The sequence below is a fragment of the Phacochoerus africanus genome, chromosome 2 (assembly GCF_016906955.1).
Source record: "Phacochoerus africanus isolate WHEZ1 chromosome 2, ROS_Pafr_v1, whole genome shotgun sequence".
Lineage (NCBI taxonomy): Eukaryota > Metazoa > Chordata > Mammalia > Artiodactyla > Suidae > Phacochoerus > Phacochoerus africanus.
In genome coordinates, this window is record NC_062545.1 from 272221247 (window position 1) to 272247240 (window position 25994).

At 54.3% G+C, this 25994-nt stretch overlaps 1 protein-coding gene across 2 annotated transcripts; it reads right to left on the reverse strand.

The window, feature by feature from the left end:
* Positions 1-114: 114 nt before the first annotated feature.
* Positions 115-21070, reverse strand: CIZ1 (CDKN1A interacting zinc finger protein 1). Of its 2 annotated transcripts, none has more exons than XM_047768529.1 (17): positions 20890-21070; positions 20134-20308; positions 19769-19884; positions 17069-17140; positions 14689-14918; positions 11376-11454; positions 11074-11182; positions 9682-10283; positions 9018-9139; positions 8620-8817; positions 7586-7710; positions 4513-4600; positions 3979-4092; positions 3627-3776; positions 1095-1164; positions 712-833; positions 115-439 (listed from the first exon to the last, which is right to left on the reverse strand). In XM_047768529.1, exons 2-17 carry the CDS (start codon positions 20301-20303, stop codon positions 236-238), a joined length of 2571 nt encoding a protein of 856 aa, XP_047624485.1. In that variant the 5' UTR covers positions 20304-20308; positions 20890-21070; the 3' UTR covers positions 115-235. The 2 variants fall into 2 exon arrangements, with proteins under 2 accessions (XP_047624485.1, XP_047624484.1); XM_047768528.1 differs by having other exon boundaries at positions 11376-11469; positions 20890-21069.
* Positions 21071-25994: the final 4924 nt, after the last annotated feature.

Here is a 25994-nt window from a genome sequence, read left to right on the forward strand (position 1 = left end):
ACACCACAGCTCATGGCAATGCCAGATCCTTAACCCACTGAGGGAGGCCAGGGATCGAACCCACAACCTCATGGTTCCTAGTTGGTTTCGTTTCTGCTGTGCCACGATGGGAACTCCCAAACTACCTTTTTTTATTTGATTTTGAGTAAAACACCATGTCAAAGTCTCCACACAGATTCCTAAGAAGCTTAGCAGATCTGGACCCAGACGGGGTGGGTGTGGGGCGCCCCCTCCATCAGGTTTTGAGGCGGCTCGAGCGTCGGGGTAGTGGGGGCTGAGGGGGTTGGGCTGTCACCTTGCTGGGGGTTTTGGCTGTGTCCTGGGTGGGTGTGCGGCCGCTGGAGGTGAACAGAGCAGTCAGGGCGTTGCGGGCATTGATGGCACACCGGCGGCTCACGGGCCTGGTGGTGGGGCTGGGGTTCTTGGCCTTCTTGTATTTCTGGACACAGAGAGTGCAGGTCAGCCCCAGATATGCTGTGTGACCCTGTGTGATGTGCTCAGCCTCTCTGGGCCAGAGCTCTAACAGCCAGGGCCTCAGCAACCCCCCGGAGCAACTGCAAAAAGAGACTAACCCCAGCCTGGCTCTGATTCCCTTTGTCCCCCGAGCCTCTGCCTTCGGGGGCTGAGGCCACGCACCGAAGAGAGGAGGCCCCTGGCCGTTGCCGTCAGCTTGGATGGCATCTGACTCCCTCGGCAGGAGGCCCGACTCACCTGCAGGTTCTCAAAGTGGGCCAAGGACTTGCAGTGGGAAAGCTGGGCCCCCGAGTTGCTGTGGTAGAATTTGTGGCAAATGCGGCAGATGTAGCCCATCACGGGTACCAGGAAGTCCACACCTGCGGGATGGCAGGGTCTGAGCACTCATGTCCCCCCCCGCCCCCCGCCAGCCAGCCAGGTGTCGCCCCTCTCTGGGGGTCCATTTGCTCCCCCACACTCCAGGTGGGAGAAGAGGATGGGGGCAGTGGCAGGGAGAGGATGCCTGGGCAGGACGCTGTGGCTGGGATCTGGGGGTGGGGTGGGGTGGGGTGGGGAGGTCACCTGGAGGCTGGGCCTGGGGGCTGCAGCTCCTGCAGGCAGGGTCAGGCCTGGGATCTTACCATATGCGGTGTTGGGACTGTAGGTCTCCGAGCCTTTCCACTCCTCTATGGAGATATCTCGGGATCTCACCTGGAAACACACAAGTGTGGGCCGCGGTTGGTTCTGGCGTCCCCTGGCCTCCTCCCAAAAGCGAGTGGGGCCTGGAACCTGCCCGTGCTCTTCAACCACCATCCCCCTGATTTCCAAGGGGTTGTGGGTGGCCTTCTCCGAGCCTGCGCCCATGCTGATCCTGGCCCCCCACCCCCCGCCACCCCAGGCGCCCTTCCCAATCTATTCTTTCTAGGCTTGGCTCCACCAGTGCCCTCCTCCAGGAAGCCCTCCTGCTCCCGCAATGGCCACAGTCCATGCCAGGTGTGCCCAACACCTGCGTCATCAGCCATGTTATGAAGCCTCATGACAACTTTCCATGGTTTCCCCATTTTCCATAAGAGGAAAATGAGGCACGTTAACGCACTCGCTCAGGGTCACACAACTAACTGGTTTATGGAGGAGCAGGTAACCAGTCAACCCTGGTTACCCTCTCTTAACCAGGAGCCCGTTGCCAGCTCCCTGAATTCCTGCCTGATGCTGCAGCCGCCTCACCCGGGGTGGGGTGGGTTTTACGTGATCACGGACCCCTCTTGTCACTTGCTGGACACGAGCCTCTTCCAGACAAGGCCATGTGATTCCAGCCACATCAGCCCCACCCCGCCTGACAGTGCCTCCCACCACCTGCCAGGCAAACAGATGTGGCATTTTTTTTTTTTTTTAAGGGCCGCACCCGCAGCATATAAAGGTTCCCAGTGTAGGGGCTGAATCGGAGCTGTAGCTGCCAGCCTACACCAGAGCCACAGCCACGCCAGATCCCCAGCCATGACTGCGACCTACAGGGCAAGGCAGGATCCTTAACCTGTGGAGTGAGGCCAGGGATCAAACCTGCATCGTCATCGATCCTAGTCAGAGCCACAAGGGGAACTCGGCTATGGCTCCTCCCTTCAGTCTGAGTGGGAACTGTTACTTCTTCTTTTTTTTTTTTTTTTTTTTGCTTTTTTAGGACCACACTCACAGGATGCCAGAGGTCGAGTCAGAGCTACAGCTGCTGGCCACAGCCACAGCCACAGCAACACAGGATCCGAGCCGCATCTGTGACCTATACCACAGCTCACGGCAATGCCAGATCCTTCACCTGCTGAGCGAGACCAGGGATCGAACCCGCAACCTCGGTTCCTAGTCGGATTTGTTTCCGCTGCACCACGATGGGAACTCCCAGAGTGGGGACAGTTACTTCTAAGCAGAGGCCACAGGCTCAGAGGTCAGGCCAAGGAGCGGACTCATGCTGAAGGCTGAGCAGCCAAGCTGGCCTCTCCCCCAAGCTGCTCCTCACTGGAGGCCACCAAGGCCACCCTCCATCCATGACCCTTCTGTGCACCTGCCCCCTCGCCACCTAGGACTGTAGCAGGTACCGTGGCCCCCGCGTATCCCTCATCTCGAGGGCCTGGCCCAGAACAGGTGCTCTGGACACATTGGTTAAACAGAAAAATTCCTCCAGCTCCTCGCTCATGGGAGGCAGCAGAGCTGAGGTATTTTGAGCACAGGCTCCGCAGTCTCCATTCCTGACGTGAAAGTCGGCGAGATTCTGCCAGAACAGTGCTTGGTACAATGCCTGGCATACAGGAAGTGCTCAAAAACTGGTGATGGCTCCCGCCATCATCAACCTTGTCATCTTACACTGGCTTTTCCTGTATATAAGACCTAGGTCCACCCCCTGCCCCACCCCATACCTTTATTTATTTTCTTATTTATTTATTTATTTATTTATTTATTCTTTTTAGGGCCACACCCTCGGCATATGGAAGTTCCCAGGCTAGGGGCCAAATTTGGGCTGCAGCCGCCAGCCCACGCCACAGCCACAGCCACAGCCACAGCCACGCCGGATCTGAGCCACACCTGTGATCTATGCCGCAGCGTGCAGCAGCACCAGGTCCTTAACCCACTGAGCGAGGCCAGGGATCGAACCCGTATCCTCGTGGACACTAGTCAGGTTTGTCACCACTGAGTCACAACAGGAACTCCCAGGCCTTGCGTGTTTCACTTGCCACGCTACAGCTGTCATGATGGATATGTACACATTGTCATATAAGATACAGTGCCTTTTTTTTTTTTTTGTCTTTTTGCCATTTTCTTGGGCCGCTCTCGCGGCATATGGAGGTTCCCGGGCTAGGGGTCCAATCAGAGCTGTAGCTGCTGGTCTATACCAGAGCCACAACAATGCAGGATCCGAGCCACGTCTGCAACCTACACCGGATCCTTCACCCACTGAGCGAGGCCAGGGATCGAACCCACAACCTCATGGTTCCTAGTCGGATTCATTCACCACTGCGCCACGACGGGAACTCTAGGACCCAGTGCCTATTAATACTAAATTGTGGCACATGTTAATGTCTACAAATGCCAGCAGAGGGCCTCCGGGGCCCCGGGAGGTGGGGTGAGGTCCCTCCCGGGCCGGGAGTCCGCCCTCCAGCCTCCTTCCCACAGCCCCTCCTGCTAAGCACCTGCTTGCAGAATTCCTCCTCGACCTCGATGTCGTCTTCGTCATCATCTTCCTCCTCCTCGTCCTCATCGCCCTCGAAGCAGCCCACGGCGTCCACTGTGATGAAGTGGTCCTCGTCTTGGCCAGCTATCTCCTTCTCCAGCATCTTCAGCTTCCCCCAGGGGCGGGTGAGGGCTCAGGTCAGCTCTGGGCAGCCAAGGGACCACATCCGGCCCACCCCGCACCCCAGAGAGCGCCCATCCCTGCGGACATGCTGTGACTTTGGACTGGGCGAAACCTCAACTTGCGGTGTGGCCTGGGCCAAGGCTCTGTACCTCTCTGGGCCCGTGTCCTCTGAGGGGAGCTGGGGTTACCTCCTTTGCTTTGTCCTTATGCCCCTGGGACTTCACATGTTCCACAAACTTGCGGGGGGTCTTAAAGTAGCGGTTGCAAACAGTGCAGAAAGGTCGCAGGGACTGTTTGGCGATCTGGGGAAAGGCAGGCAGGCCAAGTGGGCAGTGGGCGGTGGGCGGCGTCCCCAGGTGCAACCAGGCAGGGCCCAGTGAGCCCTCGCCTCCCACCAGCCAGGCCCCCCACACCTGCGGAGTGTGCTCCACTGAACACAGGCAAACACATTCCCTCCCTGGGCTGCAAGATGGGACAGCAGATGGGAACAGAGACAGGACAGTCAGGAGACAGGGAGAGAGGGCAGGTGGCTGAGGACCACAAGCCCCGGCACTGAATGCAGGCCGAGGTGGCGCCTATCCCCACCGGACAGATGGGGAAACCGAAGCCCAAAGAAGAAGAATGACTGGCTCTTCGTGAATTGTGGCCACACAGGGACGAAGACAGATATTAACTTCCCATTCCCAGCCTGGGCTCCCTCCCTCCCAGCCCTTGGCTGGTACCTTGTGGTCCTGCGTCCTGCGGTGCTGGATCAGGTCCCCCACGTAGTAGAGCTGGCAGGTGTTGCACCAGCGCCTCGGCGGAGGCTCTCTGAATGGTGACAATCAAAACAAGTACAGTGACACCAGGCTCTCGTTGCAAAGACCGCAGCTCTCCTGGCCGCTCCATAAACAGAATGCGATTCCAACAGAATCACTCTTGGAAACTTAAACAAAATGGTTCTGCAGACTTCCCTTTGTGGCTGAGCGGTTAAGAAACCCAACTAGGATCCACGAGGATGCAGGTTCATTCCCTGGTCTCGCTCAGTGGGTTAAGGATCTGGCATTGCGGTGAGCTGCAGTGTAGGTCACAGGTGTGGCTTGGATCTGGCGTGGCTGTGGCGTAGGCCGGCAGCTGTAGCTCCGATTTGACCCCTAGCCTGGGAGCCTCCATATGCCGTGAGTATGGCCCTAAAAAGCAAAATAAAGAAAAAAAAAAAGGGGGGGAGGGGGTTCTGCAGGTCATCTGGAAGAACACTTTAACAAGAATGAGCGAGAAAACCTGAGGGGAAATGAGATTTAGAGGCACTGGGGATACCAGGAGGCCCCCAGGACGGTGACACAACTGAGGCAAACTGGCCTTGAGAATGTCACTTTATCCTCCCGTTTAAGGGCCCTATCTGCCTCTTCTTGCCCCTCCTCCCATTCCTGGACCTACCCCCATCTCAGGAAGCCAGGCCCCTCTCTGGGACCCCAAAGTGCCACTGTCACAGCATTTTCCATGATGGATTGGGAGGACCTGACCCTCTCTCTGCCCCCATTGGACTGTGAGCTCTGGGGGGCCAGGCCTGCAGCCCAACATCCACCGGGCCTGGTATGGGATCAGCCCCGAGTTCCTGACTGTGTCGGAAGGACAGGCAGCCCAGCTGAAGGACGGCCACATTCTGGGAGGGGTCAAGTTAGGATTCAAGGGCAGGTGTCATCGGGAGACCATGCGACAAACCCTCTCCACGTGAAGCTCATTAACAGATTGGGCTGCGTCCCTGCAGTTTTCTTCTGCAGCAAGATCTATTTTTATGTCATCAAGATCCTTCTGCAAATGCAATTTTGGATCTTGTTCTAACTTGACATCGCATCATGCATATGCTTCCACATTGGCAGAAATTCTCTGCCATTGTCCTCTGTGTTAGTTACTTCCACCAAGTGGATAAGCCTTTTTTGTTGTGGTGGTGGTTTTGGTTTTTGTTTTGAGGGCAGCTCCTGCAGCATATGGAAGTTCCCAGGCTAGGGGGTCTCATCGGAGCTACAGCTGCCAGCCTACACCACAGCCACAGCAACGTCAGATCCTTCACCCACCGATCGAGACCAGGGATCGAACCTGCAACCTCATGGTTCCTAGTCGGATTCATTTCCACTGCGCCATGACGGGAATTTCTAAGTGGATAAGCCTTTAACTGATCTAACTAGTCCCTAGTTTGGGACATTTTAGATCATTTCCGACAAAATTTGTTCACGATTTTGCGTTAATCCCACAAGGAACATCTGTGAGTCAGCTTTTTCCTGTCTCCACCATTATTTCACCCACGTGTAACTCCTAGGTCAGCAAACAGGGGGAGGTCTAAAGTTCGAGAACATCCTACGGAGCCACAGGAAAGCTTCTTGATGTGAGGACTGGCTAACAGAGACACAGCGGCCTTTGGAGAGAGCGCCCCACGTCACTCAGTGCAAGCGGAGGCCACCTGAGGGCTCGTCCTGTCCCCTCATCTCACCGCAAAGTCCTTGACCGTGAACCCAGGGCCCACCCAGCCTGTGAAAGGGTTTGATTTGGCCTCCAGAGGACTTGTTTCATCTTGGTTTTGGGGTGGTTTTGCTTTCGTTTGTTTTTTTTTTTTTTTTTTTTTTTTTTGCTTTTTAGGGCCACCGCCTCGGCATGTGGAGGTTCCCAGGCTAGGGGTCAAATCGGAGCTGCAGCTGCTGGCCTACACCACAGCCACAGCAACACCAGATCCCAGCCGTGTCTGCAACCTGCATCACAGCTCACGGCAACGCCGGATCCTTAACCCACGAAGCAAGGCCAGGGATCGAACCCGCAACCTCATGGTTCCTAGTCGGATTCGTGAACCACTGCACCACGACGGGAGCTCCCTCATCTTGTTTTAATTGAACTGTTAACATTTTTAAATTGGGAGATTCACATACAAATATGGATTTCTACACTCTTCTGAAAAACTAGGAGATTAGAGCTGAGGGGCAGCTCCCGTGAGACGGAACTCACATGCCCCAGGGTGGCCTGAGCCAGTGCCACTTTCCTTCTCCCACCGATGACGCCTCCCACCCCTGCAGCCTCTGTGGCTGCCTGCAGAGCTTCCCAGGAGCCAGTCCTCAACTCTGGGAGGGCTGACGTTTCCGATGGACCAGGTCCTCAGGACAAAGACAGGGCAGACGCAGGGAAGCTCTACCCTTGGGCCCCAAGATCCCGACCATCATGCCCCTGTGGCCGGGGTCAGCACGTATGTCAGGGGAGCAGGGGTCTCTGCCACACCCCACTTCCCTCCCAGAGATGGTCACCCTGTTCCTGTCTGTGTGGAACCTCACGAGACTGTCTAGAGTCTCCACATGGCTCAGCGGTAATGAACCCAACCAGCATCCATGAAGATGCAGGTTTGATCCCTGGCCCCGCTCAGTGGGTTAAGGATCCTGCGTTGCTGTGATCTGTGGTGTAGGTCACTTATGTGGCTCAGATCCCAAGTTGCTGTGGCTGTGGCGTAGGCCGGCAGCTGCGGCTCCATTTGACCCCTAGCCTGGGAACCTCCATATGCCGCAGGTGCAGCCCTATAAGGAAAAAGAGAGAGAGAGACCATCTAGTTCATGAATTTGTGCATTATAGCCCTCGCCAGGCCATTTTACAGATAAGGAAAACTGAGGTCCAAGGCCACACAGTTAATGGTGTGAAGAAGTGTCGGGGGGAAGGCAAAGCTTAACCCCAAAGCAGACCTTGTGGATGGTGGATTCGGGGCCCGTCTCAGCCTGGGCTGGCTTGCAAGCTGCCGCCTCCCAGCCCCCTGCCAGCCCAGAGCCCCCGAGAGCCCACACTCACTCGTCTTCTCTCTCCAGGACGTCCCGGGGCACAGGCAGCAGGGACAGGAGGCAGGCTTGGCTCATGTGCTGGATCTCTCCGAGCCGCTGCTGGTGCTGGGCCCCCGACATGTGGTCCTGGAACTCCTGCAGCAGGTGGGAGCGAGGAAGGGGCCTGAGGAGCGGCCCCGGAACAGTGGGCAAGGGTGGGGCCCCCCCACCACCGTGAGGCTGTTTTTCTTACAACCCCGTGTGGGACAGAGAAGGACAGTCAACTGAGCCACAGAGGAAGCACACACCAGCCTGTGCCTCTGCTCCCGCTGGAGACTGAGTGTCTCCACCACAAGGAGGAATCTGACTACTTCCCATCTCAGACGAGACATGGGGATGGAGGTAACAATAGCAATAATAATAAGAGCGGGATGGTGCTACGAGTCGCTGAATCCCAAGAACCCCCCAGTGAGGTGGGTTCTAAATGTTTCTCCACCTGGAGTTCCCACTGTGGCTCAGCGGTAATGAACCTGACTAAGATCCATGAGGATGCAGGTTCCATTCCTGGCCTTGCTCAATGGGTTAAGGATCCCGTGTTGCCAGGAGCTATGGGAGTAGGTCACAGGCACAGCTTGGATCCCGAGTTGCTGTGGCTGTGGCATAGGCTGGTGGCTACAGCTCTGATTTGACCTCTGGCCTGGGAACTTCCATATGCCACGTATGCAGCCCTAAAAAGACAAAAACCAAATAAAAATGTTAAAAAAAAAATGGTTCTCCACCTGACATGGGAGGAAACTGAGGCACATACAGTAGAATTCACCTTCCAAACTCCCCACAGCTGGTCAGGCCTGATTTGAACCAGGTCCACCTGACTCTAAAATCCTGCCCCTTTGGCTAATTGGAAAATATTGTGTAAACAAGTGTCCAGCTCCTGGGGGTGGGGCTTGAGGGCCCACGTGGCCACTCAGGCAGCAGTGGGAAGGGCAGCCCGGGCATTTCACAGAGACCCCAAACCCTCCACCTGCCCATGAGACCTCCCCGCCCACCCAGCGCAGGTGGCAGTACCTGCTGGCTGCTGCAGTTGGCTTTGCAGATGTAGCAGAAGAACTGAAGGGCCTGCTTAGAGGCCGTGCTGGCTACGGCAGGGGTGGCCGAGGTGGAGTCGCTGGCCCGGGGCCCGGGGGTGAGGGGTACAGTGCTGAAGGCCCGGCTGTCACTGCTCTGCAGAATGGTGACCTTCAGGGAGCCCCCGGCACCCCACACCTGCACCGGAAGCAGAAGCAAATGCCGCCAGCTGAGTGCTTAGGGAGGGCCAGCCTCGTGCTAAACAGCCAGGGGCCCTCCCGACAGCCCACTTTACAGAGGGGGAAACATGAGCGGGCCCTGGCGGGGGGGGGGCCAGAAAGAGGCCCTCCCGCCACTAGGCCTTAGGATGTGGTCCTCATCAGAGCATCTCTACCCACCCCCAGCATCTCTCTTGCTCTTTTTTCACATTCTCCCACATCCAGGCCACCGGTCAACTCCGCCTGGCTCTCCTCCACGCTGACCTGGGCACCCACTGGCTCTGGTGAGGCATCCTCCAGGCCTGAAATGAAAAATAGGCTCTGTTTCCCAGGGTCCATCTCCGACCTGGGCCCCGAGAGACCACCCTCTTTGCCCACGGCCAGGACCTTGAAGCCTCTGGTGCAGATGGCCTTGAACCCTGGATCCAGGCAGGCTCAACCCTCAGTCCCAGGCAGCAGGCAATCAGGGCTGGACAGTGCCAGGGGAGGAACAAAGGGTCCAGGCAGAGCTGTCCCATCACCAGGCCGGCTGGGAGCCAGCACTCGCTTACCTGCTCCAGCTTCTTCTTTTTTTTTCTTTTTTCTTTTTTTTGTCTTTTTGCCTTTTCTTGGGCTGCTCCCACGGCATATGGAGGTTCCCAGGCTAGGGGTCTAATCGGAGCTGTAGCTGCCGGCCTACGCCAGAGCCACAGCAATGCCGGATCCAAGCCGCATCTGCAACCTACACCACAGCTCACGGCAATGCCGGATCCTTAATGCACTGAGTGAGGCCAGGGATTGAACCCGAAACCTCTTGGTTCCTAGTCGGATTCATTAACCACTGAGCCACAACGGGAACTCCTACCTGCTCCAGCTTCTACCATCTCGGGCGGTGTGTCCAGCACTGTGGAGTGAACCGGAACCGGTGCTTTATCTGATGGCGGCACCGATACCTGTGGCTGGGTCTGAGAATGTCTCTGGGCCGGCTCTGGTGGCTGCACTGGCAACTGCACTAGAGCTTGCTCTGGCGGCTGCTCCAGTGGCCGGATCCTTAGCTGTTCTTCTGTTGGGATCTGCGGAGATGTCTGTGTCTGTGCCTGCTTCTGCGGTTCCGGCTGTGCCTGCCTTGGGGACTGTGAATGCACCTGCGGCTGCACCTGTTTCTGTGGCTCTGCCTCCTTCTGCAGCTGCAGCTGCACCTGCTGCGGCCTTAAGTGCTCTGGAGAGGTCTGTGTCTGGGCCTGCTTCTGCAGCTTTGGCTGCACCTGGGCACTCAACGGTAGCGCCTGTGGCTGGGTCTGCGGCTGCACCTGGGCTTGGATTTGCAGAACCCGTGGCTGAAATGGCGGCAGCACTCGGGCTTCCAGGGGCTCAGGCAGCAGCTCAGGGGTCTGTGTCATCCGGGTCTGTAGCTGGACCTTTGCCTGCAGTTGCCCTGGGGGACCCTTCTCTGTGGGCTCCTCTGAGCTAGGAAGGATCAAAAGGAAGTTAAATTAAGATCTTCCAACTGGTCCCAGAGGCTCTCAAGGAAGGCCACCCGGGCTCCGGTCTTAGCTCTGCTCTGTACCACCTGGGGATTTGGGTGAGTCCCTTTGGCTCTCTGGGTCTCAGTTTCACCTAAATAAACTGGAAAGATCATTTGTTCCCACAACTTGCGAATATGTATCCACAGCCCTGTAAGCCTGCCCACCCTCTGCCCGCTCCCTGAGGTCCCAGATGCACATCGTTTTTTTTTTTCTTTCTTTTTTGCCTTTTCTAGGGCCGCATCCGCAACATGTGGAGGTTCCCAGGCTAGGGGTCTAATCAGAGCTGTAGCCACCGGCCTACACCAGAGCCACAGCAACACCAGATCCGAGCCGCGTCTGCAACCAACACCACAGCTCACGGCAACGCTGGATCCTTAACCCACTGAGTGAGGCCAGGGATCGAACCCGCAACCTCATGGTTTCTAGTCGGATTCGTTAACCACTGAGCCACAATGGGAACTCCCGGATGCACACCTTCATCCCTCCAACCTGGCCACCTCACCTGCCTCCAGGTGGTGGTTCAGTCACAGCAAAGACACCAGAGTCTGTCTGGCCAAGGCCTTCCCAGGTAAGGTGCAGATGAGGCCTGACCTTCCTCCAAGCCAGAGGCCAAGGTCTTTTCCTAGCTCCCTTGAAGGATCCCGCCCCCCCTCCTTGTCCCCCCCCCCCCACCTCTGCAGGAATGAGGTTAAGGGCATCTGGGCCCTAGACAGCTTTTCACCATCACTTACCTCTTGGACTTTTTAGCTGGTGGCTCAGATGCCTCACGAGACTCAGGCTCAGGTGCTGGGGTGCATTTCTCCTTAGTGATGCTGTCAGGGCAGCAGGGAGCATCTTGGTCTGGAATGAGGGGCGGGTGAGTCACCGCTATGCTGGGGCGGGGATGAGCTCTGGGAGATGGGGCCCCCGACTCACCCCCCACCCCCCCACCCACCCCCACCCCCGCAGGATCCCTGCCTCCCAGAGCTGCCTCCACGATGACCCCTGCCCCCACCCGCCTGCCCTCTGAAGGGTCAGCCGCCCCCCTCCTCACCTTTGGGTGTATCAGTTCGGGGCTCTGCAGCTTCTTCAGACCCCTCTGGGGGGTCCGATCTGCCCTCCACAGGAACTGTCTGGGAAAAAGAATCCTGCTTCCTTTTAGAAACCATTTTTGATTTCTGCTACCCACTCTAGTCAATTATGCCCTTGCCCAAGACTGGCTGTCACATGTCCCCCAGGGGGGGGAGGGGCCTGGCCCCAGAGCTGCCAAGAAAAGATGCTAAATACCCCAGGCACCATGTCCAGGGGGTTCCAGCTGGCTGTCTGCCTGTTAAGTAAACACCAGTTTGGGGGATGCAAAGCCTTCTCAGGCCCACGGTGCTGCCTCCTGATGCCCCGCCCCTTTGCTAAGAAGCAGCCAGAGGCATCTTTCTCAAAGGCTGACTTGGTTTCTTATCTCTTCCAGGCTGAAACCCTTCTGTGGCTTCCAGGAACTCCGGGATACTCCTTCCTCACCCCAAGCTGGAAACTGGCCCCCTCCCCACCCCTGCACTCTCTGGCTGCTACTCCACACCCACCTTCTGCTCTCCCCATGCCCCCCTCACCCTCTCAAAATGTCCACACTGGCTTTATGTTTTTATTTTATTTTATTTTGCTATTTCTTGGGCCGCTCCCACGGCATATAGAGGTTCCCAGGCTAGGGGTCCAATCGGAGCTGTAGCCACCGGCCTACGCCAGAGCCACAGCAACGTGGGATCCGAGCCGCGTCTGCAACCTACACCACAGCTCACGGCAACGCCGGATCGTTTAACCCACTGAGCAAGGGCAGGGACCGAACCCGCAACCTCATGGTTCCTAGTCGGATTCGTTAACCACTGCGCCACGACGGGAACGCCTATGTTTTTAGTTTTTCGCTTTTTAGGGCTGCACCTGAGGCATGTGGAAGTTCCCGGGCTAGGGGTCCAATCAGAGCTGCAGCTGCCGGCCTACACCACAGCCACACCGGATCCGAGCCACATCTGCAACCTACAGCACAGCTCACGGCATGGCCGGATCCTTAACCCAATGAGCAAGGCCAGGGATCGAACCTGTGTCCTCATGGATGCTAGTCGGATTCATTACCGCTGAGCTACAACAGGAATTAATGGCTTTTTCTCTGGCTCCCCAACATCCCAGCCCTTCCCAGAGGCTCAAAGGCATCTCTTGCATGAAGCCCTCCTAACCTGGAGTCACAGGTCCCCAGGGGGTTTCGGGGTTCCTTTTTGTGGCATTTTCCACAGTCATCATTAATTGGCTGGAGCATTAGATGCACTAGTGGCTCATCATCGCCGCCCTGCTCCTCCCCGGCCCGTGATCTCCAGGGGCGGCTGGGCCACATGTCTTCTCTGCCCCACTGAGTCCTTGCTGGGACTTAACAGATATTTGCTAAATGAACACAAGGCTCTGGACACCGAGGAAGCTCCAGTATTCTGCCTGCGGCTCCCCTCTCTCCAACTAAGCCCGGGGCACTGTCTGGCATGGAGTGGAAACAGGCATCTCCTCATGCCCCCTGCAGGACCCGGGCACTGGCCTGTGAGTCAGGAGAGCCAGATGCCGGGTCTATCTTGACGGCTCTGCAGCCCAGGGCACCCACCCGCCCACTCTCTGAGCCTCAGTGGTTCCATATGCAATATGGGGGCAAGGCCGGGGCCACTAAAGGCACAATCACATCAGGACAGACCCGACTGGAGAGAAACGCCTCACCTCCCGCTGTGGGCTGGCCTGAAAGCAGCCAGGAAAAGGGGGTGCTGCCCCCCCCAATGCCCCCAGGAGTGCGAGATGTGTGAGGAGCTTCCAGAACATCCAGGAGCAGGGCAGCCTCAGGAAGGAGGTTCCTTGCTTTGAAAGTCTGAGCATTCCTGCTTGTGGCAGGGAGGGCCTCCTTTTAAGGCCTTTACTGCCTCTCAAAGGAGTTCCTGCTGTGGCCTAACGGGATTAGTGGCGTCTTTGCAGCGTCAGGACGCAGGTTCAATCCCCAGTCCAGCACCATGGGTTAAAGGAGCCAGCACTTCCACTGTGCGACTGTAGCTGGGATCTGATCCCTGTCCCAGAAACTCCATATGCCACCCAGCAGCCAAAAAAGAAAAACAACAACAACAAAAAAAAAAACAGCCCTAGGGGCCAGGAGGTAGGGAGGCCCAGAAGCTTTGGATGGCAACAGTATAGCGTTGAGGATTTTGTAACATTGTTTTACCCCAATCAAGTTTCTTTTACTTCTGCCTGTGGCTCTTCATTTAGAGGTTTTTTTGTTTTTTATTTCAGGGAGTGTTTCCTCCTTAAATAAATGTAACAGAGAAGTAGCTAGTTCATGTAAGGCTGTGCCATTCCAGACACTAGCCACTAGCCACAAGCGCTGGGCTTTTGAGTGCCGGAGATGTGGCAAGCCAAACTGAGAGGTAAGCCTAATAAGATTGGATTTTAAAGACTTAGTACACAAAAAAGGAAGAAAGTACAGAGGAATATAAAATGCCTTGTTCATTTCTTTATATTGATTACATGTTGAAATGGTATTTTTCTAACAGAGGGGGTTAAATAAAATATGTGAGGAAAATTAATTTCACCTGTTTCGCTGTACTTCTTTGTACAGTGATTACTAGAAAAACTTAAATTACACGTATGGCTCACATTTTATCTCCACTGGGCAGCACTGATTTAAAGAAGATTGTTAGACTACAGCTAGCATGAATACAATTTTATTTATTGATTTATTTATTTATTTATTTATTTATTTATTTGCGATTTCTTGGGCTGCTCCCGCGGCATATGGAGGTTCCCAGGCTAGGGGTCTAGTCGGAGCTGTAGCTGCCGGCCTACGCCAGAGCCACAGCAACACAGGATCTGAGCTGCATCTGTGACCTACACAACAGCTCACGGCAATGCCGGATCCTTAACCCACTGAGCAAGGCCAGGGATCGAACCCACAACTTCATGGTTCCTAGTCAGATTCGTTCACCACTGCGCCACGATGGGAACTCCTGAACAATTTATGTGTCAATTACATCTCCGTTTTTTCAGAAAGAGAGAAATACTACTAAATAATATTAGTAGCATTTGGAAATAATAGAAATAGGAAATTAAAAAGGAGGAAATACTAGTCCTGGGAGTGTGTGCATGTGGCAAAATCACACTGGAGTTCAGGAATAGTTGAAGTTGGGAAACACCACACAAATCTAACTCCTCCCCCGACTCCCCATTTTACAGATGAGGAGACTGAGGCACAAAGAGGGGTGTGACCTGCCCAAAGGCCAGGGTGAGCCAGAGGAGGTAGAGCTGGGCGGATCCCCAGGTACTCCCTCTCTCATCCCCGCTCCACCCCAGCCACCACTCACCTTGCGATTGGGGGTGGTGGAGGAGGAGGTCCGGGCCTGTTTCTGGGGGTTCCGCCCTGAAAGGTTGAGCTGGGAGGGGTTCATGGGGACCCCGACAGGAGGAGGGCCCAGCAGGGACTGCCGAGTGGCCTGGGGAAAGAACTGCTGCAGATTTGGGGGAGCCAGCTGCGGGGGGGTGAGGCTGGGGGCTGGCAGGTTGGGGGCGGCCAGGTTGTAGCTGCGCAGGTTACCTGTGGGTGAAAAGAGGGAAGAGGAGGGGTTACAACTGTGGCTGGGTGGTAGAGGCCAGGGGCAGGGGTCAGTTCCCCAGAGCATCCTGGGAGCATCACAGATAACCGCAAAGAGGACGACTCCCGCCCCGGGGGCAGTCAGAGTGGAGGGTGAGAGCCCAAGGCCTAGTCCTACCTGGAGCACTGGTGGGGATGGGGCTTTAGAGCTGGTTTTCTGTTCCAGTGGGGGAGAGGGGCGTTTCCCTCCCCCATGGCTCCCAGGTCAGCGGACTGAGCACCCCCGGCAACCTGGCTCACCCTCAGGCATGCTGTAGGGTACCCCCCAAGGTATGTGAAAGCTTCTGCACGGGACCCAAGGAAAGAACCAGGAAGGGGACTGCCCCCTGGAATAATCGGAGGCTCTCCTATCAACACCCTACCCTCCACCAAAGCCTCCTGGGAACGAGGCCCTTGCTAAGCACTGTCTATATATGGCTTCAGTCACCCCACCAAGCCCCCCCATCAGGGTAAGTATCAGTGTCCCTGCTGATGACAAAACGGACACGGAGGGAAGCAGTGGCAGAGCCACAGTCTCTGGGAGTGGCACTGCTGTCCACGCACCGGCTCCCAGACAGGATTCTGGGGGCCCTCCTGACGCCTCCTTCTCTTTCCCCTCCCCCACTTAAGCCCATACCAATCCTGTCAACCCTGTCTGCCCCCCTCTTCCCTTCCAGCCTGACTCCCCTTCAAATCTCTACTCCCACCACCCCGTCAAAGCTGACATCATCCCGGGTGAATGTCAGCCACAGTTTTTGCCCTGGAGAGCAGCAAACGGTGATCTTTCAAAAACCACATTCTGAATTCACCCTGCCCCCTGCCTAAATCCTTCCCTGATGCTTGGGAACCAAGCCCACTCCTCACCAGGCAAGGCCCAGCCCTGCCTTCCTCCCTGATCTCCTTTCTGCAATTCTCCCCACAAATGCCCCCACCTTATTCCAACCACCTGCTACTATGCATGCCTCAAACAAGCCTGCTTTAGCCTGCCTCTGGGCCTTGGCACATGCTGTTCCTTCCTCCTGGGCTGTTCTGCCCCTGCTACACTCTCTCCTTCATTCCTCTCTTTAGGTGGTTCTCCTTTGGGAGGCCTTCCCAGACCCTCTCTGTGTCCCCAGAGGCCCTAGCTTCCCTGTTCTAGGACCAACCACACAACTTCCTTGTCTGCTTCCTACTGCCCACCACCTAACCTGGGAACTCCTTAAGGGTAGGCACCTCACCTGACCCAGAGGCCCAGCACTGGGGAAGCATTTGACCCAATAAAGGACAGTTTAAATCCTCGCTCCAGGAGTTCCCATCGTGGCTCAGCAGTTAACGAACCCGACTAGCATCCATGAGGACCGGGTTCGATTCCTGGCCTCACTTGATAGGTTAAGGATCCGGCGTTGCCGTGAGCTGTGGTGTAGGTTGCAGATGTGGCTCAGATCCTGCGTTGCTGTGGCTGTGGTGTAGGCTGGCAGCTTCAGCTCCAATTCGAACTCTAGCCTGGGAACCTCCATAGGCCGCAGGTGTGGCCCTGTTAAAAAAAAAAAAAAAAAGAAAGAAAGAAAGAAAGAAAGGAAGGAAGAAAGAAATAAAGATAGAAAGAAAAAGACAAATAAATACATAAATAAATAAATTCTTGCTCCAGTGCTGGGATGAGAAGCACAGGGGTTAAGGGCATGCATGGGACAGATGTGCTGGGAGAGCTGGTTCAAGTGCAGACTCTACAATACAAGCACTGTGACCTTGAGCAAATCAGTTTCCCCCTTCTCAGCCTCAGTTTCCTCATCTGTAAAATGGGAATAGTAGCGGTACTCCACTCACAATGTTTTACCAGGATTCAGTGAGACAAATAAGAGTTCCTGATATTTACTGTTTCACTGACATTAACTTAAAACAGACACATATATGCAGAGAGAACACCAACCAGCTCTTAAAAACACTAAGAGAAAAGATGGCACACTCTAAAGAACAAAGGACATGGACAAGCCACAAAAAGAATTACAAATGTTTAACAGACAAATATAGAATGTTCAACTGCACCAGCCCTCTAAGAAATGTACACTACAACATTAGTGATAGAGCATTTCTGCAAAGCAAATTAGTAAATATATATAAAAAAAAGCATATAATACCCAATGTTGCCGTGGGCACAGTGAGACCGGCACTCTCATATGTCGCTGGTGGCATTGCAAACTGGTCCAGTCCTTTGGGAAAGCAATTTAGCAATACTTATCAAGAGCCATAAAACATCTATCCCACTTTTCTACTTTTGGGAATCTCATCTAAGAAAACAGTCTCAAACATAATATTCATTCCACTGTTTAAAATAGCGAAGAAGAAGGAGGAGGAAGAGGGGGAGGGGAGGGAAGAAGGAAGGGGAAGAGGTAGGAGAGGGGGATTCAGGGTACAGAATTTAGGGATTCAAGGGTATACACCTCCAGTGGAATATTAAGCAGCTGTTAAAAATGATCGTTACAGAGATGGTCAAATCATACGGTAATGATCATGCCGTTCTAGTCAGTGAAAAGGAAACGGGATATAGTCTTTCACTTATATCGATAACCACAGCCACATACCAATCCCCAAGTTTTCACCTTGAAAAAAGAGAGAGAGGAAAAACACCAACACTTTAATGGGTGTTTTTTGTTTTGTTTTTTGTCTTTTTGCCTTTTCTAAGGCCACTCCCGTGGCATACAGAGGTTCTCAGGCTAGGGGTCTAATCGGAGCTATAGCCACCAGCCTACACCAGAGCCACAGCAACGCAGGATCCGAGCTACGTCTGCAACCTACACCACAGCTCACGGCAACGACGGATCCCTAACCCACTGAGCAAGGCCAGGGATAGAACCCGCAACCTCATGGTTCCCAGTCGGATTTGCCTCTGCTGCGTCATGATGGGAACTTCCGTCTTATCCTCTTTTAAAATTATTTCTTTGGGAGTTCCCATTGTGGCTCAGTGGGTTAAGACCCTGATTAGTATCCATAAGGATGTGGGTTCAATCCCTGGCCCCACTCAGTGGGTTAAAGATCCAGCATTGCCCTGAGTTGTGGTGTACGTCACAGGCGTGGCTCAGATCCCATGCTGCTGTGGCTGTAGCATAGGCCAGGGACTATAGTTCTGATTTGACCCCTAGCCTGGGAACCTCCATATGCCGTGGGTATGGCCCTAAAAAAAAATTCCTTTGAAGACTGTGACTTTTAAAATAGAAAAGGGAGTTCCCGTTGTGGCTCAGTGGTTAATGAATCTGACTAGGAACCATGAGGTTGCTGGTTCAGTCCCTGGCCTTGCTCAGTGGGTTAAGGATCTGGCATTGCCGTGAGCTGTGATGTAGGTTGCAGACGCGGCTCAGACCCCACGTTGCTGTGGCTGTGTTGTAGGCTGGCAGCCACAGCTCTGATTAGACCTCTAGCCTGGAAACCTCCATATGCCGTGGGAGCAGCCCTAGAAAAGGCAGAAAGACAAAAAATAAAATAAAATAAAAAAGGAAAAGAGGAGTTCCCTTCATGGCTCATCTGTTAACGAACCCGACTGGGATCAATGAGGATTTGGGTTTGATCCTTGGCCTTGCTCAGTGGGTTAAAGATCCGGTATTGCCGTGAGCTGTGGTGTAAGTTGCAGGTCCAACTTGGATCCCACGTTGCTGTGGCTGTGGTGTAGGCTGGCAGCTGTAGCTCCGATTCGACCCCTAGCTTGGGAACTTCCATATGCCTAGGGTGCAGTCCTAAAAAGCAAAAAAAAAAAAAAAGAAAGAAAAGAGTGAGAAAATATGTATACATTGTGGGTACCTGTGTGTGGTTTTATCTGTCTACCCATCCATCTCTAGTTTATAAGCCATCTCCCAGGACCATCCACACCCACGTGGCCCCAAGGGAACTTTCATCCAAGAACGAAGTAGGACAGGCTTCCCTCCACTCTACCCCCGCCCATTCCATTAACCCCTTCCTTTACAGATAGAGCCAGCATTACACTTCAAATCCGGTATCCACACCTGCCCCAGAAGCCCACAGCTTCTTATCTGGCTGCATACCCTGCTGGGAGGCAGGAGAGTCTGCTGTCTCAGAACACAGCTCTGTAGTAAGACCCCTAGTCAACACCTAGGCCTCAGTTTCTTCATCTGCAAAGTGGGATCATGAGTGTATCTCCCCTAAGTGTTGTCAGCAAAGTCAAGGGACTGAGTCTGTAAGGGCCTTGGCACAGTTCCCAGCCCTGAGGGGACCATCCAGCTAGCCACAGCTACCCTGCGGGAGGGGCTGGGTCTGAAGACGAGCTCGCCCTGGGATTACCTCCACAGTGGCTGAAGTATTAGGAGTCACATCTCGGAAGGAAGGCCTGAAAGACAGCTCTCCACAGGGGAAAACTCGGGTAAGGGCTCAGGCTTAATGCAGAGGGCTAGAGACATCCATTCAGTGATCCAGGCATTCAGGAGGCCCAAGCCTCCATCTAGCTCAACCACTACTGATACTGTGTGACCCAGAGCAAATGACTTCCCTTCTCTGAACCTCAGCTTCCTCATCTGCCAAACAAGATGCGAAGGAGGGTGGTCAAAATAGACCTTTCCACCCATCATCTTCTAATCTGCATGTCAGCAAGGTGTGCTGAGTAGCGCCCACGGAGCTGGCACCATGGCCAAGGGCACACTGCCGTGATCAGACAGACCTGCATTCAGCTGAGCAACTGAGGGACTTCCACCTCCTAGAGCCTCAGTGTCCTCATCACTAGGACGCTGACAGTAGCTCCCTCTCAGGGTTGCCGTGTGGACTTGACATTGAATGCCACCAGGCTGTTGAGGAGCTACCCTTAGGATGGAGAGAGACAGGGCCGGCGGCCATACCTTGCAACTGCTGCAGAAGCAAAGCTCTCTGCAGCACAGAGCCGTTGAGGAGGGAGGCGGAGCTGGTGCCCTGGAGATTCAGGAGCTGCTGCTGTGGTTGCTGCTGGGGGAGCCCCCTGGGTGTTGAGAGCAGGAGTCAGACGGTCACTGGGAGAGTCAGATCCTCCCTCCTCCCTGAGATCCCTCACCTCCATTCTCTGCCTGCCTCTACAGCAGACAGAGGATCCCCTTGGGGTGGGGACTAGGGACCTCCAGGACTCAGACAGGGATGCTCCTGGGAGAAATGTCTTGGGAGGAGGGGACGCACCAAGGCATGCATCTGAGGGGCTGGGCTAAAGCCACCCACCCCTCCAGTGGGAGCTCACCGGCTGACGGCCATGGGCAGAGGAGCCTGCGGAGGGGACTGCTGGAGCAGCTGCTGGAGCTGCAGCAACTGCTGCTGTTGCAGCTGCTGCTGCTGAAGCTGTTGCTGCTGAAGCTGCTGCTGCTGCTGCTGGAACTGCTGGAGCTGCTGCTGCTGCTGCTGGTTGAACATGGTGGCTGAGGGAAGGCGGGTGGGGGGAGTCAGGCCGGATCTCCGTCACCCACTCTCAGCCCGCGGCGCTCAAATACCGCGGCTGAGTTTCACTGCTACTGTCCCGGTCCTGCCCAGAGCTGGCCACACTTGCGGCCCATCCTTTCAATACCCCTCCAATTCCACCAGCAGAAGGGTTCGCGCCGCCCCCCCCCTCCCGCCAATTTCCCCCAAATCTTTACAACAGTCCCCCTTTCAAACGTCCGACCCCGCCCCCTATCTCGCCAACTCTCCCGCTTGGTCCTTCCTGGAGGAGCGTCCGACACAAATACACCTCCCACCCCACCCTTCGGCCTTTCTCCGCGCCAATCGCGTACCGATGCCAGCCCCTCTCCACTCACACCCCTTTGATACGCCCACCCCGTTCCAAGCGCACATTTTATGTCAATAACATCAGCCCCCCGCCCCCACCCCCGCCGCTACCTTTCACTTTCATCCAAGAACGAAGTAGGACAGGCTTCCCTCCACTCTACTCCCCACCCCCATTCCACTAACCCCTTCCTTTACAGATAGGGCCAGCATTACACTTCAAATCCGGTATCCCCACCTGCCCGCGAAGCCCGCAGCCTCCGTTCAAGGGGCCCCTAAGTCTTCGGCCGTCCCCCCAGCGGTGCCCGGCCCGCGCCCCTTGCCTCCCAGGGCGAGAATCGCACGGCCTCCTCCCCGCACTCTCGCCGCGGTCGCGTAGGCCCCAGCGGCAGGGCAGGCCGGACAGGCCGGGAGGCTCCGGCTCGCGGATCCCCGGCTCCGCGCGGCTCCTCCGGGGCCTGGCGCTTCCGAAGGCGGTCTGCAGGCCGGGCTCAGGCAGCGCCCTCTGGAGGCCGGGAGGTCCGGGTGGCGCCCGCCGCGTCGCGAAATCCTGCCCAGCGCACCCGCAACGCTGCAGGGGCGGTGCCTGCTCACCCAGCGGCTGGGTGGTGGAGGGCATAGTTCCGGGCTGCGAGGCGGTCCTGAGCAGAGCAGACCCTCCGTCCCGCGTTCTCCGCATCGGGAAGGGGCGGCTCTGAGCCCAAGGTCCATCCGTCGCCACCCAGAGTGGTCTGTCGTCTGGCGGGGACCGTCTCCAACCGACCTCCCCTCAGATGCCACTGTCCCGCGATCAAGGGGCCCCGCGCGGGGCTGGGATGGGAGGGGGCGTGCAGCTGTACATTAGGGGACTGAGACCGGGCGAGAAGGCGATCGGCATAGCGGGGCAGAAGAATTTGCCCTAAAAGGTATGGGAGGTGGGTTTGAAAGTTACTGTTTTTTTCCCCCTAGGATTTGACTCGGGGGCGGGTGAGGAGGGCTGAGTTCAATGGTTAAAACAACCACAACAAAACCCGGCGTGCATCCTGCCCCCCGAATGGTGCTGCCAGCAAAGACCCTTTAATTACGACTCGGTCCTGCGTCCCGGCGCCCTTCTCAACGGCCCCCACTTCGAGTCACCGAGCTGCGTTACTAAATAGCGATCTCTCTCCCCTATGCAGTTACTCAAAGCCGTCCACAACTCTTTTAACAGCCCCAGGCAATGCGCTCACTTTGCTTTAGGCGCCGATCACATGCCGCACGGCGCATGGTGGCGCTAGGGATGCGCAGACCTGAGGTCCACCCAAGGAGACCAGAGTGTCAACCAATCACTGCAGTCATGTGACCAGTGCTTCCCTAAAGCTCGGGACCCGCTCTACTGCCGCCCCGGGCGGCCGCACAGGTGCCTAACTCTGCTTGGACTTAGGCTGGAGGGCTGGGTGCGCCTGGGCTCAGGGGACCTCGCGCCTTCGGGCGGAAGGGCAACCGGGCTTTGAACACGGGCCTGAAGAGTTGGGTTTTATCTATGGAGGGCAGGGAGCGCTAGAGAAGAAAGTGTGACAGCATCGTATCCACCCAGATTAGAACGCTCGGCTCCAGTGAGAACCAAGGAAGAAGGGGTGGGGTCAAGTCAAGATCGCCCAGGCTTCCAAACAGATAGATCTATCTGGGACCTCGGAGAGGTCCGGGATTGAATTGGGGTCCCGCTGCCTTCTGGCTAGGCGCCCCTGGCGGACTTGAGCCTTTCTTCGTCTGTAAAATGAGTACCCCCTCCCTGGGGGAAGAGTTGTATGTGTGAGGATGATATTACATAACGTTTAGCACTGGCACCGGGCACAGGGCGAGCTTAGCAAATTGCCAAAGTACAAAAAGCTAAAAATAATGTTCATGGTGGTGAAGGTACAGAAGCCAGCACTGGATTCCTGTGTTGGTTCACCTTTCCAGAAAGCATTCTGCAAATTCTCCATCAAGACTCTTGAATGTCTTGAACACCTGCCCCTTGACCTGGTCACCCCTCTTATAGGAATCTAGCCCAAGAAAATAATCAGAAAGAAGTCTTTTCAAAACCCAGCAAGTCACTCACAGAAACATGATTTATAATAGCTGTCTGGAAAATAATCAACTTTGGGGAACAGCTAAATAAAGCATGGTGTCCGCCTCCTAAGGCACACAGCCTTCAGGAATTATTTCAAAGGATTTTTTCATATTTTTAATTTTTATTTTTGTGTTTTTAAGGCCACACCTGCGGCATATGGAGGTTCCCAGGCTAGAGGTTGAAACGAAGCTGTAGCCGGCGGTCTACACTACAGCCTCAGCAACGCCGGATCCTTAACCTACTGAGCAAGGCAGGGATCGAACCTGCGTCCTCATGGATGCTAGTCAGATTTGTTTCCACTGAGCCACAATGGGGACTCCTCAAAGGATTTATTATTATTATTATTATTATTATTATTATTATTATTATTATTATTATTTTGCCTTTTCTAGGGCCACTTCTGCGGCGTATGGAGGTTCCCAGGCTAGGGGTCTAATTGGAGCTGTAGCTGCCAACCTACACCAGAGCCACAGCAACGCGGGATCTGAGCTGTGTCTGCGACCTACACCACAACTCACAGCAACGCCAGATCCTTAACCCACTGAGCAAGGCCAGGGATCGAACCTGCAACCTCATGGTTCCTAGTCAGATTCGTTAACCACTGTGCCACAACGGGAACTCCAAAGGATTTGCTTTTATTTTTATTAATTTTTTTGTCTTTTAGGATTCAGTTGTTATTGTTGTCGTTGTCTTTCATCTTTTGAGGGCTGCACCCACGGCATATGGAGATTCCCTGGCTAGGGGTCTAATCAGAGTTACAGCTGCTGGCCTGTGCCAGAGCCACAGCAACACCAGATCCGAGCTGCATCTGCAACCTACACCACAACTCATGGCAACCCAACGCCAGAACCTGAGCGAGGCCAGGGATCGAACCTGCAACCTCATGATTGCCAGTCGGATTCGTTTCCACTGCGCCATGGAACTCCCAGGATTTTGTTTTAAATGAGGGTTGCCACGTTTATTTCAGGTTCTCTCTTGTTTTTGTTTGTTTGGTTGATTGATGTTTCTTTTTCTTTTTCTTTTTCCCGCGTGGTAGTATGTGGGAATTCCTGCACCAGGGATCGAACCTACACTGCACAGCAGTGAGAACGCAGGAGCCTCAACCTGCTAGGCCATCAGAGAACTCCCTCAAAGGATATTTGAACATTCACATTGATGATGTGAAGTCAACTCAGCAGGTTACAAAACTGCATACACACTATGTCCTTGTTTTAGAAAGGATAAACATACGTGTGTAGTGGGTTTGTGGGAGAGGTGGCTTTCTCTCTCTCTCTCCTTTTTTTTTTTTTTTTTTTTCAATTTGCTGTGATCAGTTTGGATAACTCTATCATGGGGAGGGAGAGGACATTTTTTTTGAAGGTATATGACCTTGGGCTGCCTCCTTGAAAACCAGACTGGATCGTGGATGGGAACACTCTGGGGACACTTTGTGGCTAGACTCATGTTAACTGCTTTTAACAAATCCCTTGCAGGCAAAGTCCTTTAATGTAGTATGTTCAGAGGGAGAGGTCCCATCTCTCTGAAGTTTGTGGATGCATATCTCCTGGAGACTTTGATTTTTTTTTTTTTTTTTTGGTCTTTTTAGGGCTGCACGCACAGCATATGGAGGTTCCCAGGCTAGGGGTTGAGTCGGAACTACAGCTGCTGGCCTACATTACAGCCACAGCAATGCAGAATCTGAGCCACATCTGCAACCTACACCACAGCTCGTGGCATCGCCGGATCCTTAACCTGCTGAGGGAGGCCAGGGATTGAACATGCGTCCTTATGGATGCTAGTCAGATTCGTTAACCGCTGAGCCACGACGGGAATTCCTTGCCTCTAATTTGAGATGCACCTCTATCATGAAATAGACTCATACTCTGTGGACCTATGTCCAGACCTTTTCTGTTCCAAGAATCTACCTGTCTCTTCCCATGATGATATCACATAATGGGATTATTATAGTTTTGGAATAAATTTTAATGCCCGACAGCGCAATCCCCCTGATATTATTATGCTTTTTAAATTTTTCTTGCCAGCTCCCAATCATGTAAGTTGGGGAGGGGGGTTATAGAATGATTTTTGTCAAACTTTCCCCCTGCCTCCTGTCCCTCTCAAAATCCTACCAAAATTTCAATTGGCGTTACAGGAAATGTGGTTTAAGTTGGAGAAGCACAGCCATCTTTATCCCAAGTTTTTCAGTTTAAGAACAAGATAGGAAAAAAAAAAAAAACAAGATAAGTATCCATCTTCTTAAGCCTTGTGTATATTATGGTTTTGCAGGTTTCTTGATGTGGCATTTGCACAGTTTCTATGGTAGCTATTGTTGCCATTTTCCTTGTAAGCTTTCTTTCTTTCCTTTCTTTTTTCTTTCCTTTTTTTTTTTTTTTTTTTTTTTTTTTACTTTTTAGGACCACACCCATGGCATATGGAAGTTCCCAGGATAGGGGTTGAACTGGAGCTGCAGCTGCTGGCCTACATCACAGCCACAATAACTCAGGATCTGAGCCGAGTCTGCAACCTGCGCTACAGCTCATGGCAATGCTGGATTCTTTTTTTTTTTTTTTTTTGTCTTTTCGCCTTTCCTAGGGCCACTCCCATGGCATATGGAGATTCCCAGGCTAGGGGTCTAATCAGAGCTGTAGCCATAGGCCTACACCAGAGCCTCAGCAACGTGGGATCCCAGCCGCGTCTGCAACCTACACCACAGCTCACGGCAACACCGGATCCTTAACCCACTGAGCGAGGCCAGGGATCAAACCCTCAACCTCATGGTTCCTAGTCGGATTCGTTAACCACTGCACCACGAAGAGAACTCCAATGCTGGATTCTTAACCCACTGAGCAGGGCCAGGGGTCGAACCCGGATTTTCATGGACACTAGTTACATTCATTTCTGATGAGCCACGACGGGAACTGCCTGGTATGCCTTCTAACCAGCTATTAATGATGGTGTCTTTATCCTGTCACTTGCTACTTCCTCCCCTTGTTTCTTCCCTCGCTAATGTCAGGTGCCCCTTAACAGTAGGATGCAGCTGCTGAGTTGTCCCCATGCCCGTGGGACACTAGCTCAGAGCCCTGCTCATCATAGTTGCCTGGGGAAGGTGGATTAATGAGCAAACGAATGAATAAATGAATGACTCTGGGATGCTCTTTCCTCCCTCATCCTTGGGTCGATGTTCATCACAGCAGCTCTTCCTCCTTGACAACTTGTGTCCCTCACTGCACGGAGGCAAGGCCCGTCAAGGCCAGCACTGCACTCCAAGGCAGGAAATAAACTGCACCCACAAC

Coding starts and splice junctions, on each gene's coding strand:
- CIZ1 (XM_047768528.1), bottom strand. CDS start 20,303: ATGTTCAACCAGCAGCAGCAGCAGCAGCTCCAGCAGTTCCAGCAGCAG. Junction 3,777..3,978: donor ATAAGGACAAAGCAAAGGAG/GTAACCCCAGCT, acceptor CCCTGGGGGAAG/CTGAAGATGCTGGAGAAGGA. Junction 834..1,094: donor CAGTCCCAACACCGCATATG/GTAAGATCCCAG, acceptor GCCATCCCGCAG/GTGTGGACTTCCTGGTACCC.